The sequence below is a fragment of the Pungitius pungitius genome, chromosome 10 (genome assembly GCF_949316345.1).
Source record: "Pungitius pungitius chromosome 10, fPunPun2.1, whole genome shotgun sequence".
In the NCBI taxonomy this organism is placed as follows: Eukaryota; Metazoa; Chordata; class Actinopteri; order Perciformes; family Gasterosteidae; genus Pungitius; species Pungitius pungitius.
Window position 1 is genome coordinate 7,264,806 of NC_084909.1, and position 22,219 is coordinate 7,287,024.

Consider the following 22,219-nt stretch of genomic DNA (forward strand, 5'->3'; position numbering starts at 1 on the left):
AAACATGACATACTCTCTTCGGGTATCTTGTCACTCCACACGTTTTACTTTTATTCATACACCTATTTGGTGTTTAAATAGGGGCTTTAATTCAAACTTCAAGGAAGGCATATACTGTACCTGCACATAACAAAATGGACCTGAAATGATAAAGCTTCTAAACACTCAATAGCTGCTTCTTTGTAATTGTTGCTGAACAAATTGAATAAAGACACACGGTAGTAGGACACAGTTTGACTACAACATGGACGATAAGGACAATGTTAATGAAAAAAAAGCCCATTAGCAGCCAGCGTCACCCTATAAGAACATTTGACCTATAATCCACCCCTTCTCACAGTTACCAATGAAATGAAGGACCTTGCCTTGATAAAACAATATATATATACAAGTATTTTATGTAAGGAAAGTAAAATCATGTTGCAGGCGGACTTCAGGTACATCATCTTTATTCTTTTGCCGTTTCCGTAAGATGGGTTATAGCAGTGTCTTGCATGCAGTCGATTTATACACTACAAGAATTATGCATATAAATGATTGGAAGTGTGAAATTCTATGTAATCAAAACATTCTTTCGTTATGCATAAAGTATATTGTATGTACTGGACGTAATTACATGCATCATATACTTACAGTAATGGAATTAAACTTTGATGACATAGAACAACAGGTGAGACGGAGATACAGTCTAGGTGGATGAAACTAAACTAATCTAAAAATAAAACTGCCAACATCAAATGTAAACAGAAGAAGGAAACATGAGATGTGTGATGCCATGTCCTTGAGACAATCATTCAGTATTCAATGTTCTGAGCAGACTCTCCTTCAACTTAGATATTTATCATGATAAAGATTGAGAAGTAAACTGTGAGAAAACAGTTTATAATGTACAAAAATAACCTAAAGGTCACCATTCTTAAAGAAAAATATGCATTTAAAGGTTAAAAAGTAACATCCATTTTTTTAATAGACATTGACATTTTCCCCTCACAACTCCTGCTACATTTAAAGTAAATCTGTCTGCATTAACAAAGATAGATCATGCAGAATATATTTGGTTTCCTATCAGTTGATGAATAGTAATTGTTCAATAAGCTTCTTTCTTTCAATAAGATTTTGTAAAATTACGTTGAAGTCAAACATGAAAAACAACTACGAATGAAACATAATCACATAGGAAAAGACACACAAAGGAGACTTGTATTTTGAAGAATGATGTTCAATCAGAGCCGATCTCCTCCTAGAGCACACTTTCAAAGATTTATGAATGAGTGAGGTAATTGATAAGGTCAGTTGAACTGATGTTTCAATGTAACGACATGCTTTAAAAAATGCCAGCTGATGAATGCAAACTCTCTATAGACTTTTTGCACAGTTTCATATCAAATCTGTACATAATAAGCAATATTGTAAATGGTTTGTGAATAATTTTGCATGTGCAAAGTATTTCTGCCAACCGTAACTGCTCTGACACTGATTATCAAACATACTTGACCAGATTAGTTTGGACTTGTTTGGAATATAATCTCATGTTCTGCAGAGGCATAAGATGAAAATTGTACACTCTGGCATGCATAATAATGGAGAAACCTTCATGCAGGTCTACATATTTATTTAACTGCAGAAACTCCAACATGGTCTCTTGGTTTTGTCAAGTATTGACATTAACATTCTTAACAGTAAGACTAGCCTTTGGCAGTGCTGCTTGTTTATAAGGCTAACCCGGAAGGAAACAACTAAAGGAAACAAAAAAAAATGGTGTATTTTATTTTTATTATGTGTAGGGTTTTTTTTCCCCGGTACCTGAATCAAATGTAGGTAAAGTAATACAACAGTCAGTGATATAACACAAATTCCAGACACTTTATAGCAGAACTAGCTACTACTTTCTTTCTGAACACTTGCGCTAAAAGGCCAAAATTGTCCAACTACAGTCTGACTGAGCATATGTACCCCATAACCTTTGGACTCAAGAAAAGCATGGCCAGTTTGGCATAGATATCCAGACTAAGAAAGGGAGTCCAATGAAGGACTTGTAAACATTTTGTCATTAATTAAAATGTCTTTGTTGCATTTTCAGCAGTATTCTACTTCTACTGCTCTCTGACATCTTTGCCCTCATCCTCCTTTTCACTTTTGTCTTTTTCATATTTGTTTTTTCCATTTGTTCTCACGTTGTTACATGGAGGCTCAGGGAGCGTTGAAGGTGCCAGTTCACTTTTATCGTCACTAGAAATGTCTTGAAGTTTGCCTGTGACCAGATCCCCTTTGTCAACAAGCGTTACATCCTTTTGAATGTTACCCCTGTGCGTGTCAGAGGGATTCGTAGCCGCCTGTTTCCTTGCATATTTCCTGAATGCTCTCTGGATGACGGTGGCGGATGTGTCCTCCTGTTTGCGGAGCAGGGTGGTAGTGATGGGTTCGTAGGACAACTTAGAGGGATTGGAGGCCACGTAGCGCTCCTCCATCTGCCCCCGTAGAATATCCATCTCCCCTCCCTCGCCCAGGACCCGCTTCGTAAACGCAAACAGGATGTCCAGGCAGTGAATGCGTTCACCGCTCACCATCGGTAGATCCATTAAGATCAGTTCCATCTTATTAGGCATGGGTATGCGTAATGGTGGATCCAGCGCGTCAGCAAATTCCGACAGCTTTTTGTACTCCATGAACTGCGTTGCATGGGGATCAAACCTTTCCCAGACGTCGTAAAATGTTTCGAAATCATCCTCGCTCAGTGGGTCCGTGCTCTCCTCCGTGGCCACACTGAAGTTTTCTAGGATTACTGCAATGTACATATTCACCACGATCAGGAAACAGATGATGATGTAGCTCACAAAGAAGGCGATGCCTACGGGAGGATTCCCACAGTCTCCCTTGATGTGACTGCCGGGATGCTCCGTGCTATTGTTACAATCATCCTCATGATTGTTGAGAATGGGCGCTAGCAGGCCATCCCACCCTGCTGAGGTGGTAATCTGGAACAAACAAATCATGCTATTGCCAAAGGTCTCAAAGTTAAACAGGTCATCAATGCCCGATTCCCTCTTGACATAAGCAAAGTTTGACATGCCAAAGATGGCATAGATAAACATCACCAAGAAGAGTAGGAGACCAATGTTGAACAAGGCAGGAAGTGACATCATCAAGGCAAACAGCAGCGTGCGGATGCCTTTGGCACTTTTAATAAGGCGGAGGACGCGTCCAATCCGGGCCAAGCGGATGACTCTGAACAAGGTTGGTGAAACAAAATACTTCTCAATCAGGTTTGCGAGAAACATGCCTAAGGAAAGAAAGATGGAAAAAATGATCAAACAGGTTATAAACAATACACGGACGTATACCAACAAAGTGTATGATGTGAATTCATTTTGAGCACTGTAGTGTACAGAGGCAGGTCATACCAATGATTGACAGGACGACGACGATGAAATCAAATACATTCCAACCATTTGTGAAAAAGTAATGGCGAAGTGAGATAATCTTCAATAGACACTCTCCAGTGAAGATGATAATGAAAAATACGTTAATTTTTTTGAGAACCTCTGTCTTTTCCTCAGACTGATCGTCAGTTTCCACCATCATGGCTACCATATTTAGCCATATTAAAACCATTATTATTATTTCAAATGCTTGTTTTGTGGTGAAGTCAAAGATGTATCCTTGAATTTTGTTCTGAAATGAAACACAGAAAAACACAAGTAAATGCCGGATGCAATGAAACAAAGATGTGGTTTGTAAGATTAGATGCAGTCATGATCCAAGTTACGTACAGATGGTCTAGGAATAGGCTTTTGTGGTTTCTTTGATCCCAGCTTTTTCATGGCATTGTAGTATTTTTTCTGTTCTTCAGTCATGAAGATGTCTTGACCTCCAAAGTAAACATGGGATCGGGAAATGTTAAATCACAGCAATACAGAGAAAAAGTCTGATACCCAAACATTTAGAAAGCAGCTTTGATACTTATCTTTTTCTTTTGCTGATTGAAATTGTCTATGATAACGCCAATAAAGAGATTGAGTGTGAAGAAGGCTCCAAATATGATGAAAACTACAAAATACAGGTACATAATCAGGTTGATCTCATATTCTGGTTGTTCTTCTGCCTATAACAATAGCAGAAAATGGAGACGTTAGTACATTCACTTTTTAACTCTTAAGATATAACTCCTACATGATTTGGCAACATGTGCTTACAGCACCTGCAATTCTATACACACAGCAAACACTTATGAACCAGACCTGTGGTGTATTTTTTTAAAGTGAAGCCAAATAAACTCATGCCGTTGTAGCAGTACAATAGTTGCCCACTGCTCCTAATACTAGGATGGGTATAATAGAAACGTATTCACACCTATTTGATTTACAAATAGGGGAGCTAGTGTGTTTGGTTTAAAAGAAACAAAGAACTTTCACCCAGCTGTTCTGTGCTGTACTAAAAATATTATTATTATGTTAATGTGTTGACGCATCCAGGTTGCTGATAGCGTCATTGTTTAAAGCAGGCAAGCTGCCATATTCTCATGAAGTTGAATATGTTGATTGTTATTCAATTCTACGTGAATAATGTGTCTACATTTCAAAAGAAATAAGAAAACCTTAGTAAGAGTAATTCATGTCTCTAAATATTTAGTTAGGTAGCAACATTTCCTGTTGTATTTCTTTTAACTTGTTGGTTCATATTTAGCCATCTTCATTCTTCTATATAATGTACCTTTAGATAGGTAATGGCGGATTAAGTATTGTAACTTATTAAAGTTCAGTGATATTACAAGAGATATTTTATAAAGTAACAAACAGGATGAACACACTAGACCTTAATTACCTTGCTTTGAGAGTCCACAGCAGGATACATGATATTCATCCAGCCCTTGAATGTAGCCTTTATAGAAAATAAATCATATCCACAAAAAGATATTGTATTAGTCTTTTCATTTTCTAATTGCTTCCAATTTTTACCCAGTATTTACAATCTTTGAATACTACTTACCACTTGCAGCAGCGCAAGGTAACCCATGCCAACATTGTCAAAGTTGACTTTGACAATCTTCCAGATAGCAATGTCTTTGCCCAAACTATCACAAACTGACTTGTTTGCCACCTCTGAAGGACTGAAATCCGTATTTGAGGTCATGTTGACACAATGGCCATACTTTCCAGCAAATAGGTTAACTCCCATGATGCTGAAGATGAGCCAAAAGATGAGACATACTAGCAGCACATTGAAGATGGAGGGAATGGCTCCAAGCAGGGCATTGACAACCACCTGTACACCAACACACAAACAGAATCCATTTGTAAAGCACAAATGCCAGGATGTAGCATTGACCGACCAAACTACTTGAGTAATGGTAAGAATAGGAAAACGGTTTCCCCCCCAAACGACACATCTGCATGATGAGCTCATCACATCTTTGACGAACAGCAAAAGCTCAAATACAATGATTGTGCATGCACGTTGGAAAATGATACTCTATAATACATATCAGCCAAATGATTGTAATGATGATATCAGACCAGACTGTGTGCTTTTACTCTGCAGCTGCGCAGTGACGTGGTGACAGCGTAAATCCAGGGACTCTTACCCTCATGCCTTCAAACCGCGACAGGGCTCTGAGCGGCCTCAGAGCTCGAAGGGTCCTCAGAGACTTGATGGCGCCGAGTTCAGAATACCCCAGAGCATTGGCTACCGTGCTGACCAGTGAGACCTAGAACATATGCACAAACAAATTTCTTATGAAAGTAAAAAAAGCGTTGATAAAACAAAAAAAAAAGTAAATGTCTTTCTAGGTAAACAGGGGAGTTTCAACCTACATCAACAATGAGGAAGTCCAGCCAGCACCAGGCATTTGTAAAATACTTAGCAAATCCATATGCCACCCACTTCAGTAACATCTCCAGGATGAAGATGTAGGTGAAAATTTTGTCTGCAAATTGCAACACTATTTGAATGTTCTTCCTCTTCGCATTGTAGACATCCTCAAATGCCTGGATGTGTAAATGACAGCAAGTAATTCCTTATTAATACAAACACCAAGTGACACATCTTATGCATCATCCTGACCTTACTTTAAAGAGAAAAAGAACTGTTGGACTGCACTAACTCGATGTAATTAAACAAAACCAACAGTATGAGAATCCAATAGCTACCGAGAGACACAATGAGTAGATACATGCACCATAATAACACAATTACATGTGTCTTCCTGCCTTACCAGCGCTCCACTGCTCAGCAGGATCATGAAGATGATGAAGCTCTCGAACCAGTTGTGCTCCACGATCCGGAAACAGGTCTTCCTGAGCATCCACCATACCTTCCACCAGCCCACTTCCGCATTGACCTGGCAACACTCAAACCTTTTCACACAGCCTGGGCAGAGGAAAAGAAGAGATGTATTTATTTATTCATGGAGTATGAGATCCACACCACGGCCACGGTAGGTTAGTAGGAGTATTCACCATCAGGAAAGCAGGCGTCAGGTACCATAGAGTTGTCCAATTCAAACTCCACCGACTCTCCTCCCTCCTCGCCTTGATCAAAGTCTATTGTGCTGCCCTCAGAGGAGCTGAGCTGGCCATCGTCTTCTACAATCTGTGGATGAAGCTGTGTAAAAAATGTTGTTTGATGAACAGCATAACATGGCAAATGTAAGGGACTGGCATGGTAAGCAGAACTCTCCACACAACTCATACGCTCAACATTCCCTTTTTTTCATCCAAAAATAGTTATAAAATAGAGAGAATAAGAGACAATTTAGACGAGACATTTACATTTCGTACTGAATTCTGCTGTACGTCTGGTTGAAGGCTGTTGGCTTTGCATGACAGTATCCATGACATGCATTCATAATAATGCATGTCATGGACACTGTATAAAATAAAGAGCATGCATCTGCCCTTCTAAAAAATAACAATGATTAAAATGAACATTAGGGCATCATCATCAGCTTGACGGAAGAACGCCAATTGAGTGCTTTTCAACAGAGAATGCAATTAAATGTCTACGTTACAGCTGATGTGCTCCTCTATGAGAGTGTTGTCTCTCATAGAGGAAATCAGACTCCCAACTACACGGCATTATACCGAAAGTGATTGTGACACTGATCAGACACAATCATTTAACTTTATCTTTTTTAATAAAATAGTTAATGTTATTCATTTAAATAAACAAATTGTATAGAAAAATAGGATTGTACTACAACTGTCTGCCAGCATCATTGTTGAAGCTTTTAACATGTTTGCCAAACAGAGAAACACCATCATGCACAGTACGTGTTGTATGCAACTTTTATGAAATAGACGGACTAAGGATCTAAATATCATAGGACCTGGCAGTATTTTACGGTAACCACAAAACCACCGAAGTCAATGTGTTGACGGTTTTGGGCTTCAATCCATCCATTCTGTTTCTGTCAGATTGCACTTCAGCAAACTCACGATTAAATTGTGGATCATTAAGTAATACGATTCCTTTAATCTGATTGAAATATCTAATCCATGGTTTGCGGAAATCCTTAGAATGTATGCACTGAAATCAGTCATGTTAAAATGAGAAATATAACGGTTGGGAAATGCCCCATTGCAGTTAAATTGATGTGTCACAATACAAAATCACAAGAGAATGAAACCAGGAGTGCAAATAAAATTGACGATTGAGACAAAATCGGACAAAAAAATATTAATGTAAAGCCTTCACACTGTGAACTTTCCTCCAATCAGAACAAAGAGCCTTCCCCCAAGAGGAGGATTCAGCTCCCGAGCACTCAGGCCTAAATGGCACGTAATGTAATCTAGGTTTTCCTGTCTATATGGCCTCTCCCAGTTAAAGGGTCATGATATATTGGATATTCGGGGGAAAACACCACGTCCCACACTCATACCTGATCTCAATGGACTATGGTCAAAGCGCCACTTAGCACGTACCACTGTGGTGCTTTGTCAAGAACCACAACCAACACTGAAATCCTTTGTCGTCTCTCACATTAAAAACATTAGTGGCTTTAGCTGAACAGACTTTAAAGGTTTATATATATATATATGTACAGTAAAGGTACCTTGACAGACAGCATTGACCGATCCACAAGAGGAGCACCCTTACCATTTTGAATCCTGCTGCATCAGACGAGAGACTGCTGAAGTCCTCCGTGTTAAGGTTTTCAAAGTCAGACTCTCCCACTGCTATGGGGACTGTGACAGTCAGACTGGGATTGTTGATGAAAGACATGATGGAATCATCACTCTTGCTGCTCACTATGTACTTGTCTCCGGTTTTGTCCACTCCCGTCACGTCCCCATTTCCGTTCCTAGGAAAGTCTTTGACGGTATGGTTGGGGACACCATTTGGCCCTGAAGGTTTGTGGAGCTCATCCAGAGATTTTTCCTCACTCTTCCATTTCTTCTTCCTTCTTAGACAAACACTGTAACAGCTGTTTCGAAGCAGGGATTTGATGAAGGCGAAGCCTTTGCGAATCCGACCAATGGCGATCTGCAAGTTGTTCATTTCGCTGTCATCTTCTGTCGCTGCCAGATTGTCAGCACTGAACGAACTCAGCAGCAGGGCCAGGAACAAGTTCAGCACCTATCAGATAACGACATGACTTTATGTAAGACTGCATCACCTGTAAGCTATTGTACTTTATGAAAACAACACAATCAGTGTAGCTATAAAACTGAATCATGTGTTTGTCAAGCTGCACTCATGAATTGACCAAAAGAGATGATGATGTACCACAAGGTTTCCAATAACCATGACCATCATGTAGACAGTGATGCACTTGTGGGTCCCAGCCACCTCCATACAGTCCCACATGGTCTCTATCCACTCTCCACAAAGCACTCGGAACACAATGAGGAATGAATGAAAGAAGTCCTTCATGTGCCAGCGGGGCAGAGTGCAATCGGCAGAGATTTTACACACACATTCCTCGTAGTGTTTTCCAAACAGCTGCATGCCGACCACGGCAAAGATGAAGACAATTATGGCCAATACCAGCGTCAGGTTCCCCAAAGCGCCCACGGAGTTACCAATTATTTTGATCAGCGTGTTAAGTGTGGGCCACGATTTAGCCAACTTGAATACTCTCAACTGTAAAAACACAAAAGAAAAACACCATCAGTTCAAATCTTTTGGCAGACAAAATACACCTGAACCGGCTACGCGATGCACACGAAAGACTTACCAATCTGAATGACCTCAGAACAGACAGGCCGAGGCCCGCGTTGGCCAAGCAAAGCTCTATCAAGCTTAAACAGACAATGACTGCATCGAAAATATTCCATTTCTCCTGGAAGTAATAGTATGGGTCCAAAGCAATGATTTTGAGGACCATCTCAGCCGTGAAGATGCTCGTGAATATCTTTAGAAAAAGAAAAAAACAGATGGCTGACCGTTAATAAACACCCAAACTAGTTTGCCAAAGAAAAAGCTTTTCTGTACTCTGCAACCGAAATGCACTTACCAGATTGCCCACATTTAGCATTTGGAAGAAACCAGGGGACATTGGATAATGCTCCATGGCCATAAACATGGTGTTGAGTACAATGCAGATGGTGATGGTGAGGTCCCCAAATGGATCCATCACAATTAGTTTGACTATCCTCTTGATCTTCAACCATGCTGGACAACCATCCCAGATGAGGAAGGTGTGGGCAAAATCGTACCAGCAAGGGGGACACTTCTGCCTCGATTCCTCAAGCTCTGGTACACACAAGCAGTGGAAAAATAAAAAATATAATACCAGAGATGATGTAAAGATGAGACACTCATGCCATGGTGCAGGACACCTACCCTCCACGGTGGTCATGACACTAGCTGTACTGTGAGCTCTTTGTCTGGCCTCTGGGCCCTCAAGGAAGTCCATACACTCCGGTTGCGTTCCTCCACTGGCCGGCCTGTACTCCGTGTCAGTGGTGTCCGCCTGGAGATAGAAAACGATTGTTACAGATGCAACCGTGATACAGAACCTTTACTTACATCTGACCGTGGACATACAGTAGCTACAAACGTGATGAAAGTGTCAGTGTTTTGAATTACAGTGCAAAGCTGTAAAAGTAAAAAATAAGAAACAATCAAAGGGAATTGTGCATTTAAATGTTATTTATTTCTACACCAGGTTAACTGCAATAATAATAATTATACAGAAACAGCACGCGGTAGCTTGCTACAATAATGGTACCCTGTTGGATGGTCAGAAGCCACAGTTGTGCTTGACAACCAGGGGGATAAATAAACAAAAGTATTGTGTCATTGCTGACAATTAAAAACAGCATCACGCCATCAAAGTTATCTTTAGCGTCCACCGGGGCTCTTGTGTCTAACAACGGCGGACACGGAAGTCACTGAGATTATGCTCCACTTCATCAAATAGTGACAATATGATACGAAGTTAAGTTAGAATGACTCATGAATTTTGAGATTTCGTTTTGAAATCTGGGAAACCATCATTGTTTTGGACGATGTGTCTCGATAAGAGCGATACAGCTAATGGAGCTATTCACACACACAACACCTCAGCTGTGCTCTGCAGCCAGACACACAGTGGTAGACACCAGTTTGCTCACAGGACTTGAAGCCTAAATAAATAGTTGAATTTGCGGCGTCCTGGCTGCGTTCTGCTGCTACTACTGACGGCATCTTCCTAGTTGCTTACATTCTACCCAAGTTGCATTTTTGTTTTTTAATGAGATATCTCGAGAACTATTGCATGGGCGGTCATGGACTTTGATACTTTTGTGCTGCTGTTACAATATCCTTCACATGCCAGTACACAGTACAATGGTGAAATGAGAAAAGGACAAAAGAAAATAGATAGAGCCATGGACTGGTATGAAGAAAATGAAATAGGGCTATTTGGGATAGACTTTCTTACATTGTCTCCAGTGGAGGCCATATCTACCATCACTTTAGGCAGAACGAGCCCCACGGGTGATGATGGGAGTGAATTCCCACCCACTAGAGAAACAACGCCATTGCAGTTTACAGAGCTATGCTTCATCCCATTGGGGGAAAAAAGGAGATGCGATAAGAAACTCCGTTGGCTCATACTGCTGCTGCGTCGATCACAACTTCTGGGATGAAAAAAAGAGCCCCTCCGACTCAGGTTGTCCTCAAAAATGCTGTTCTCGTCATCGGCAAACTCGTTTTCGGAGCCATTGTCCTGCACTTGGCTTCGGAAACTGAAAAGGCTGGTCTTGCTGTTCCGTCTGGATGAGAAGAGGGGTCCACGAAAGGACTAGGAGGGAAAGATATTCTTCAGTGGATACATGCTGATTGTAAAGAGAGAACGGAGAGCACACACTAAGAATGGTAAGGATGATGATCATGATGTTGATGAAGAAGAAAAAGGTATTGATGTTTATTCTGGTCACGATGATGTCGATGATGATGTTGATGACGAGGAAGAGGGTGCTGGTGCAAAGGATAATGATATGCATTATAAGGAGGTAAAATGTTAAATAAAAATGCATCTCAATGAAGAATGGTAGAAGAAGTTGATGATGACAAAGAAGAAGATGATTACGATGATAGTGATGATGATGATGATGATGATGATGTTTATAATGATGTCAATGATGATGACAATGCCAATGGGATGGAGGTTGGTGAAAAAAACCCCGTTGTGACGGCATTGAATGAAACGTTGCATCGGTCTTAATTGCATGCATGAAAGTTAAAATTGTAAGCTCATCAAGAATTATAGTAATAATGTTTGAATATCACATAATGGATATTCTGCAATCCGACGCTTGGTATGACATCGGAATTGCTCACAGCTTTAATGCGAGCTTGGTAATCGCTTCATCTATCCATTTGCTCCCCCTCTCTTGTCACTCATTGTGAGAGCTCTGCAAAGAGAAAGCCAGCAAGTCTTCTTATTGAAGGAAAGTTGAAGATATCTGCTAAAACTGCTATCACAGACTACAGTTTTGATCTGTCATGCGATCTCATTTTGTTCTTGTGATGAGAGTCTGTATTTTGACATCATTAACATTGCAGGTTGTTCTGAAGTACGGGTTTTATGACATGAATATCACAGCTTATGCCACTGTTATTTGGTGTAATTGTAAGGTTAACAATAAAAGTTCTAATGATGGAATTTTTCTTATTACTTGACTGATTAAGATTTACTGAGATGTATATTGGGAAAGATGATGCAAAGGAAACGGCAGAAAAACGTTGCCCTTAGAGTTTGGGGACTAATTCGCTGAAAACGGGACAACACTTCACAATACCTAACAAAATACCGCTATTTTCATATAGGAATCCCACTGATAGATAATACCAAACCTGATGTGCGGATGAGCATTTCATGTCATAGTTGAGCTGGTTTGCGTCCACAGAGAAGCGGCAGCGACCTTTCCGCACACTGCCCCGTGACTCATTGACTCCGGGAACCTTCTCATCAGCCCCTTTGCCCTCTTCCTCCTTCTTTTTCCTGCGTCTGTTACGTCTCTCTTTGGCGCTTTTGGAACTGAGCTTGGAGGTGTCAGAGGAGCTCTCAGGGCCGGTGACTTTATCGCCAGCCTCCCCGCTCCCTGCTGCAGTTGCTGCTGCCTGGAAGAAAAAAAGACAACTGAGAATCTCATGACACGTTATTCAAGTTGTCGAAATCTAGAGGAAACAGAAAAACGTGACAAAGAAAGCGCCACATCTTTGTAGCATCTTAGTTGGAAGAAAGCCTTGAAAGGATAATCATGTAGGACATATGGGTGTTATTTATATATTTATATTAATTCATTTTTTTAGTTACTTGAGTAAGGTGGATACTCAACCATTTTTTTTAAAATTAGAACGTAAAGTCTAACTTTATGTTATTTGATTTCCTAGATTGTCCGGTACCTGAGCGTCCTCTTGCTGCCGTTTCAGCTGCTCGAGCATGGCCTGAAACTCTTCCTCCTTCTCGATTCCCTCCTTTATGGTGACCTGACTCTGCTCCTCGTAGGCCATGGCTACAACGGCCAAGATCAGGTTGATCAGGTAGAAAGAACCGAGGAATATCACCAGCACAAAAAAGATCATGTAGGGCTTCCCGGATGCTCGCAAAGTCTGTAAGAAAAACAATGAAGCAACATACTGTACAGTATACTCATATATATATGTCAAAAATATTTATTCATTTCCTTCTCTTTGTTACTACTTTTTTTTAATGTGTTGATTCCACATTAATCTTCTGCTTTGTGCACAAAAGCGATAATGTTATTATCATTAAGGTCAGTGATTCATATAACCAAGAGACACTGAGATAATAAAAAAAATGCAGTGCCATGCAGTTACACACAATGCATTGTTGTATTACTGTTTGCTTTACTTACTGATACTACAAGCACATTCAATAGACAACTATTTGCATTTAAGGCCATTCACGTTGTGTTTCCCGAGGCACAGACGGACTCATCGTTGTTCTTTCTGACCAAGATGCACCTGCACTTCATTCAGAGGTTTGTTTGAACACTTTTAATACTAACATTGTAATGTGAGAATGCTATGTATTTCACAGAGCCTCACCTTAAAACAGCTTGCACCGCCTGTTTATTTACGTAGAGAGGCGGACCATACAAAACCATCATCCTCCACCACACGTGAGGTCATTTCATCAACTCCATTAATTTATCATGTGTTCGAATAATTTGTAATGCTGAGACCGATGGAATTAAGTGTTTTTTGGAGTTAGCCTTACAGAGATTGTTCTTTGTCACACCACCCACTAATTGAATAACAGATGTGAACCCTCTTTAAATTGACAGAATATATATTTATATTATAATAACTACTGTATTTTTTTCCCCTTTTTTCTTTACAGATTTCAGTAATTCAGTCATTTATCCCTATATATCCATGATTATTGTCAATATACTGTCACATGCTTTTAAATGTATTATAAATGCATTACAAGTACATCAACTGCCTACCTGCTGGTAAAGGTTTTCCCAGTAATCCTGTGTCATCAGTCGAAACAGAGAGAGGAATGCCCACCCAAAAGAGTCAAAACTGGTGTAATTATAGTCAGGGTTTTTTCCCACTTTGAGGCAAACAAACCCATCTGGACACTGCCTGCAACGAACAGAAACAGTCTGTGAAGATCAGACAGAATCATTCTTCCTGCTTTTCACACTTTATGGTGATGTTAATGCTGAAACAGATGCAACATACAAGGATTGTATTGTTTTATGTTGTACTAAGTTGGGAATTAGCTTACCCAGCTGCACTGCCGTTTCCACAAAGCAATGGATCTCGCTTGCCTGGAAGGTAATAATGATTACCTGATGGGAAAGGAAAGAAATATACACTTTCTTTGTCAGCAGAAATGGTCAAAGACAACCTCTACCATATAAAAAATTATAATATATATGTGAATCTTGTAGTATTGTTTTTTTTAACTGCCCCAGAACTGTGTCAATTCAATTTTCACTTCATTTTTGAGGCTGTGTTGAGTTGTGTTGTTGACTACTACATCTCTCAATATCATGCACTCCAATACTGTAAAACAGCAATATTAAATATAGCCTCATGAAGTGCAATATGATTGAGCTTTGAGACAATCTCACAAAAAGGAAAATATGAACCCCCCTAAAGTAGGTGTTTATGGGTTGTTGTATTTGATACCGTTAGATTTAAGAGGTATATCTGATAACGGGATAAATATTGAAAGTAACTATTAATCATAATGACAATTAGTCCTAATCAGGTCGCATACATAGGTAATATCCTTCATTATTTCTTTTTTTTGTGCAGTATCAAGTTAACACCAACACAAAATACAACAGAGAAAAAAAAACTCACTGCTATTGAGGATGTACGTTTCCCTGTCGATTGTGCCGTTTTCGGTTCCATTGTCTGAGGTGGAAATCCTTACACACTTTTGCTTTAAATGGCCCATAAACAGTTGCAACCCTATGAGGGCAAAGACGCTCAAGCAGAAGACGGTGAGAATCATCACATGTACAAGCTTCTTCACTGACTGGAACAATGCACCCACGATGGTCTTCAGGCCTGCCGGATACAGAATCACGTGTTACTCTACGCAGTCAATAGAAGCCTGTGGGAACATCAACAGCAGTCCTGTGCACGACCTGTAGAAATACTACAATAAATAGTATTGTAGGAGTTCCCCATTAGTGATTCCCCTATAGTTCAAACTAAAAAAACTGAGCTATTTAACATTCTAACAACACACAATAGAAATGCAAGAAAAGGGTCGTTAGCCACCCTCTTTGTTCCGGAGCCATGGAGACTCAATGTGGTTAACCGCCAGTAGCACATAAAATCAGGATCATGCACATAAGTAATAATGTATAGTGCAACACCATTAAGACACACCCTCACCACGGATGCCTTCACAACCACAAGCAAAGAGGAGCGCATAGCTGACAAGGAATAATGCAAAGACACACAAGCAAATGGCGCCGATCTCACAGAGTCACTCAAATAAATGTGCTGTTAATCTGTGGATCCCAAAAGTGCGACAATCCACACAAGAACATTTAATCTTGTATTTTGTTGCTTGATGAGGGATTTCAGTTGCTAACCTTTGGATAAGAGTCAAAAATCTGGCTCGATACTGATCCGTCAAACGACTCTGTGACATAGCTGTGATGGGGAGGTGGATAGGTCGGGTTGTCATGCCATTTACAGCAGGAGGGGCGGTAATTGGAAGAGGAGAGGATGACGGGCAGCCGAAAAATCGTGCAAACGAACCGACATGCACTTTCTCCGACTGCTTACCTGGGATGACAGAAATGGCTTTAAAAGCTCTTAGCACTCTGAATATTCGAAGCGCTGAAAAATTACCTAGTCGTGCAAACATTGCCGTTGCATACCTGGAGAGAAACTTAGAATTAATGTGCAATATTAACTGAGATGAAATACATGTATGATAGATTCAAGTCAACAATGGTAATTGCATTTTACATAAGATGCACCATGTGATAAAAACTTAAAAGATAAGGAATATTCTTGTTTTCCAATTCAACACAGATTTCCTCTGTAGGTGAGCTAGATCATTAGCTAAATAGCTTGTAACAAGCTTTATTATGTTGTTCAAACCAGATATCTTGTTAGTTTATTTTAGTATGATTTAGGGAATTAGTCCACGACTGAAAGTGCCGCTGAATAAATCCACTATTCACTTCTGTTGAAGACACAAAACGGTGTCCAGCTGTTTAAGAAATTTATTTAAAAAATGAAACATTTTATTGTATGTTGTTTTAAAACCAATTACATCCTGCGAACAAAAGGGCTTGTTGCTTAAAGCCATACACAGGTATTGGTTTGAGATTTATTTATTGTACAAAATATATATAAAAAGACATAAAAATGGCTCTGAACTTAATGATAAATAGTAACATTTATAAATAACAAGCAATGAAAGATTTAATATTGTGACCGTAGTTGTGTAAGCACAGGCCAAGCCCACTTCTGGACCTTATGGTTAAACATCTACTGAAATCACGAGCACACATTTGGTTATTGAAAATTTGCATGACTGTAGCTCGCCAATCAGGACACGACCGGATAATATGCAGATCCCACAGTGAATAATAGAAGCACATTTTGTTGCCAAACTAATCGTAAACATGTTGACAGAGGATTAAAAAAAAGACATCAACAACAACAGCACATGTACACATGGCTTCGTCACACCACTGTGCAAAGCTGGCAACCCTGCACGTAGAGTCTAATGACACAGGAGGAAACATATGTGCTCGCAATCTGAAGAGCGTATTACCCCATGATCAGTAGAGGGCGGAGCCTTTGTGAGTTAAAACAAATAGTAACACATTTTGATTAAAAACTGTCAAAGACAGCAAAACCGGTTGAACGTTCGACTTATTTGTCGTCTAAAAGGGGAACATGTGGTTCAAACATCTGTGGAACTGTACTTACGCCAGGACAATTACACTGAAATCCAGCCAGTTCCAGGGATCTCTTAGAAAGGTGAACTTCCCTATGCAGAACCCTCGGGCTAAAATTTTAATGACGGATTCAAGCGTATAGATTGCAGTGAATGTGTACCTGTTGGAAAAAAATAAATAATTTTTTAATGCATTTTTAAATTTGTACAACCCGAGCATAGAATTCAACGTGTCGTTTGTGTGAAACTTACTCTACATACTTGGTGGAATCCTGAGTCTGACTCTGTGTCATATATGCACAGTTAGCGAGGATAGTGCACATAATGAACCTGCTGAACAATTTGCAAGCAGCTGTCAAGGAAGCAATTCATTTGATGTTTTTATATATTCATTCATCATAATCTAAGACAAGTTTGAAATATAAACTGTTCATGTAAGAGGGGATAGTAGAATGGGATCAATATAAACATGATTCAGGATATGAGTGTACCAAAATCTTTATTGATATTCTTCTTAGAAGGTTGAAGGGGCTCAGGAGGTACAAGGCAGGTGCGGCGTTGAAGCGGAAGATGACATTCCCTCTGTTTACTACTATGAAAGTCTGAGAGAAAAAGAGGGATATTTATAAAATGCTCATATTTCTTGGCATGCAATGTGCAATTATAGTTTACACAATTGTAAATGATGGCTTCCAACAACTAATCAAAGAGTACTTGATGACTTAGAGAACACATTTCACCGTGCAAATCCCTGATCACATTTTCTATATTGCTGCCATATTTATTACTGGCCAGCTGTTATCTTAATTGCACAGCTGCATGCAGTGGCATCTTGACACAGTTTATAAAAAGCAAAACGTTTGTCATTAGGCACCATGTTTCCGATCTTGAAATGAAGCAGACCTACTTTCTGATTACAGTAGTAGGGATCGAGGTCCTCCAGCGGTGTCGAAACCATGCCTTTAGGAGTGTCCCCGTACAGGAAAGGGAGGGATTTGCCCGCTTCCAGCTCACGGCTCGGTTTGGGCTTATTCTCATCTTTGCGTTTTTTCTTCTCTGCCTTGGGTTTCTTGGCTTTCTCCTCCGCGATGCGCCTCTCGATGGCTTTGAGGGAGTCACGACTTAAAGGGCGGAAGCTGTCTGGACCCGGTGGTGCAAGCAGCTGCGCCATCTTTCATCCTGCGCCCTTCAGAGGGAGAAGCTAGCCTCTAACATGAGAAAGGCCTGAGGGATCAGAATAGATCATAAACCCTTATTTGAGGTTAATGATAGGACACAAAAATACAACAATTTTACAAATTTCATTTCTGGCTGCAACGTTTGAACTGCTGGAGAGGAGAGCAATTTGGGTGTGGTTCTGCTATTTTGCCAGATATCCTCATCTCAGGAAGTGGCTGGCTGTAATATTCCCAGAGATGAGTGTCATGCAACTACATTCTTGCCAACTGTGTTAAAATTAGATTTAATTTATCTACATATAAAATTAAGATTTGACGTGACAATGATTAACTCCAGGTTAGATTATTGCTCCTCAATGCCATCCTTCAAAATCAAAAGGGTCTGCTTCCCTCTTAGAACAGGGGAGAATAGATGAATCCTACTAATAGGCCTGACTGGTATGATGTGCTAGGAAGACCTATGCAGTATTAAATATGAATGCACCACCCACTGCAGTGCATCTCCCTGGGTGCCCTGCTACTGAGAGCTTTGGCCTGATTTGAATGCAACAGTGTAAAAGAATACTTTCACACGGGGGTGTCCGTGACGCAATAAATCAATCCCAAACCCAGTGGACTATCAACTGCCCACAGCACTGGGTAATACATGTGTGATGTAATTACCACAACAAGGAAGGGCCAACAGCGACAGCCAAAAGCTTGACTTTTAATATACGTTATGTCTGTATGTTTTGTTTTCGTGTCCACTTCAAGGTCAGGTTTGCACATCGAGAAAAACGGTGCTGAGCCAGTTGAAGACAAACAAGAGATGAGACACATCAAGCAGGCACTGATTGGCCTCTGTATGTCAGAAGAACCCCGGTTTGCCTTGCACAGAGAGGTCGTCGTTTGCACATCATTGGGGTTGTCATCCCTGCACCGGATAAAGACATGTGCATAAAAAACCTATATACAAAAATATAAGTGACCCATTTAGGACCAGAGTTTCATGTCATTTCCAGTAGAATTTTACATAAATTATTGGTGTATGTATTTTTTATGAAATTACTGCATTGTAATACTGAGTGATGTTTTTAAAATTTGTATTGTTGTATTTATTTTATTTATGTATTTATTGTTTGTGGCACAACTACTCTGCTCTGTCTTTATGAGTGAATAACTAATACGTAATGCAAGTATATTCCATTACAGTCTAGAGTAAGAAGTGTAGCCCAATGTTACTGTGCACCACGTGTTGTTTACATAACGTATTATATATGCGGTATAGAAAAGTACTGAGGCCAAAACATCTGTTAACGTTCTTCTGATGTCGATGATCTTAAAAGACATATAACTCATCAAGCATAGTTATGTAGTTAACTCAAGTATAACTAACTAGTATGTAAAATCTAAAACAGCATTTAGTCCTAGTAAAAAGGGAACAGCTAAACAATTAAGGAGTCACGGTGACCGTACAGTGAACGTCTCATTAAATAAAACAAACCTTGATTTGAAAATCACCTAACAAGGTCAACCTGTGGCGACTAAGCTCTAAAGAGGCATGCATCATTCTGTCAATCTGTCAAACTCATTGCGCACAACTTGAGATACGAGCTGCCACTTTGAAGCTTCAAATAGTCCCACTTTAATTTATCTGCAACCTGTCAGCATCGTGACCTTGTGCCGACTAACCTAAAATGGATACATTTGTTTCCCTCAACTCTCACTGGAACATAACGTCAACACATTAGTTTGGTGTTTGCTATTTGTCCCGCTGATGCGCTTTGAATGATGACTGACCACCTGATACACCTACAGGTGAATCAAACTTTCACTCAGTAACAAACCAAAGCAATCTCAGATTGAACATTTCACATTATATGACATTGCTGCTTTTTCCAAAGCGTATGTCTGTTTCTAAGTACTTAGTACTGATTGGGTAAAATACTTGTGAAAGACTTCAGCCTATTGCTTTACGGCTTCCAGATGAAAGCAGGATGAAGCTATTGTAGGTGTTCAACGGATGTATACAAAAGAAAGATATAGTTTGTCTGCTTAGGAACATCAAAAGCGGCCTATACTTATCACCGGGGACATTTAGTATTGTGCCTTCTGTATCTGGAAATTGATTATAGAAAGCCTGTTTCAAACCAGCCCAAGAGCTACAAGCATCAGACAATAAAGACAAGCGGACCTTTACAAAGATCAAAAAGAAGACATCGGGAGTCGTTAAATATTCCAGGAGAATCCCTGCGACTGTCCGCTTGGCTTTTTCCCCCCCAACAACAATCATCTCAAGCAAGGCCGACTCATACGAAGTGATCACAATTCAGAATCCGTGTTGTCCTGAGGGACCGACACACTTAAAGCTCCTAAAAGCTCAAAACGAATGCTTGCCGCTGCCTCTCGAAGGCTTCAGGACGCGGGAGTGGACCTGGCTCCTCCAGGGCGTTGGCGAAATAGATGATGATGAGGAGCTTTGGGAACATAGTTCTCTGTAATAAATGTTGCTATACAAACTGATGCTGTATTTCTCTCCCTGTCTCTCTCCATCTGTGCGTGTGTATATGTGTGCGTGTGTATATGTGTGTGTGCGTGCAGTCTGGATGGACAGAAAACAGGACAGTCTAATCTCTAATTGACAGAAATCTAATAATGATGTTGACAGTCATGCAAGCAGGAAGCAGAAGATGTGTGGGCTTAATAATTGCTGCCGAGCCCATTAACTTCTGTTACATAGTGTAGCCCATAATTTGCACTCTAGTCTTTGCCCTTCGTGAAGTACATTAGATCACTCACATTTTTTTCCCACACAGGCCATAAACACATCGTACAAGATGACATCACAATTTGATAGAATGTGATACTAAGAGGCTAACTCACAAGTGGTAAACCTTTGAACACTTTAGGCGTATATATAATAAATCAAATAAACCATTTATTTAATATATATATACATATATATATATATATATATATATATATATATATATATATATATATATATATATATATATATATATACATATATATATATATAGCAAGAGTGAGAGAGAGCGAGAGAGAGAGAGAGAGAGAGAGAGAAAGTTGTATTCTCAGGAATATACTTTGAATGTTCCCTCAGAAAACAGTATGAGAGGTTCTGTTAACTCACCTTTTTTTGTTCCCCCTTCGACAGGTGATCAACAAAATCGTCGCGAACCAAATGTTGTTTGAAATGAATCTGTCCGTCCGTTTAAGACATAAAGTTTCTTCCACTGCAGAACGGGTCATTTCCACCGAACTGGCGTTCAACTGCAAAACCACGAGAGATAGACATGGAGCGAGAGAGAGAGAGAGAGAGAGAGAGAGAGAGAGAGAGAGAGAGAGAGAGAGAGAGAGAGAGGGAGAGAGTGTGTTGCATCCGCCCCTCCGTGCGCCACAGTGCTCCCGGATGTTCCTGGGTACCGCGTCGGGCCAGAGGTCCCGGGCATAATGCGGTGGACATTAGTGCGGCGCGACTGCCAAACTAAAAAGCTCAAACCACAACTCTGAAAATGGTCTGGGTTTGCGCGCGTGCTTGTGTTCGTGCGCGTGTAAGATGGGGTTGGGCAGAGTCGGGTGGGGTCAGTTATTCCAACCTTGAACGCGGACTACCTGTCACTGCCCCGCAGTCAACATTGCAGCGTTAGTGGATCACAGAGACAGGTTGATTCTGTTTGGGAAGGCCGGTGAGCAGGACGTCCACCTTCAGTCTGACACCCCCTAGTGGATAAGGACGGCGTGGTCAACACTTTGAAGGGCAAAGTAGGCTGTCACAAAGTTTCCAGAGTGGAAAACACCCAACGGATGTCTGTATTGGTTTAGGGAATATGGCAATGAATCCAATCCGAGCCGAATTAGGTCGTAATGAAGTCGTATTATGTTGAACTGTTCAAAATCCCTTATCAATGACCTTGTATTGAGATGTAGAACAAATGATGAATAAAGAATGAATGAAGCAGTACTACAGTGTACATTGAAAAACACCTCAAAGGACCGTATATATGCTCTCACTACTACATAATGTGTTGTAACCAGTGAATTGAATACTATAGTACTGCATAGATTGATTATACTTAACCAATGTCTGAATGAGCACATATATTTCTGATGGTGGTCAATGTAACGTGAATATGTTTTTTACTTTTTTTTGTAAGAAACCTAAATTGAAATGAATGTCCACAATTTTCAACAA

At 40.2% G+C, this 22,219-nt stretch overlaps 1 protein-coding gene across 1 annotated transcript; it reads right to left on the minus strand.

The window, feature by feature from the left end:
• Positions 1–233: 233 nt before the first annotated feature.
• scn1laa (sodium channel, voltage-gated, type I-like, alpha) lies at positions 234–21,266 on the minus strand. Its single transcript, XM_062565009.1, has 27 exons — positions 21,158–21,266; positions 17,754–18,070; positions 17,316–17,448; positions 17,099–17,198; positions 16,879–17,007; positions 15,718–15,812; positions 14,776–14,985; positions 14,192–14,255; positions 13,905–14,046; positions 12,835–13,041; positions 12,283–12,549; positions 10,898–11,227; positions 9,784–9,913; positions 9,455–9,693; positions 9,176–9,352; positions 8,725–9,081; positions 8,095–8,574; positions 6,456–6,588; positions 6,212–6,366; positions 5,811–5,984; positions 5,582–5,704; positions 4,987–5,262; positions 4,822–4,878; positions 3,965–4,102; positions 3,771–3,875; positions 3,402–3,672; positions 234–3,280 (listed from the first exon to the last, which is right to left on the minus strand). Exons 2-27 carry the CDS (start codon positions 18,015–18,017, stop codon positions 2,094–2,096), a joined length of 5,943 nt encoding a protein of 1,980 aa, XP_062420993.1. The 5' UTR covers positions 18,018–18,070; positions 21,158–21,266; the 3' UTR covers positions 234–2,093.
• Positions 21,267–22,219: the final 953 nt, after the last annotated feature.

Excerpts from the sequence above, each read along its gene's own strand:
- scn1laa (XM_062565009.1), bottom strand. The coding sequence starts at position 18,017 with ATGGCGCAGCTGCTTGCACCACCGGGTCCAGACAGCTTCCGCCCTTTA. Across the intron at positions 17,449-17,753 it reads CCTACTACTGTAATCAGAAA|ACTTTCATAGTAGTAAACAG; the intron begins GTAGGTCTGCTT and ends TTTTTCTCTCAG. Across the intron at positions 5,263-5,581 it reads CGCGGTTTGAAGGCATGAGG|GTGGTTGTCAATGCCCTGCT; the intron begins GTAAGAGTCCCT and ends GTTGGTGTACAG.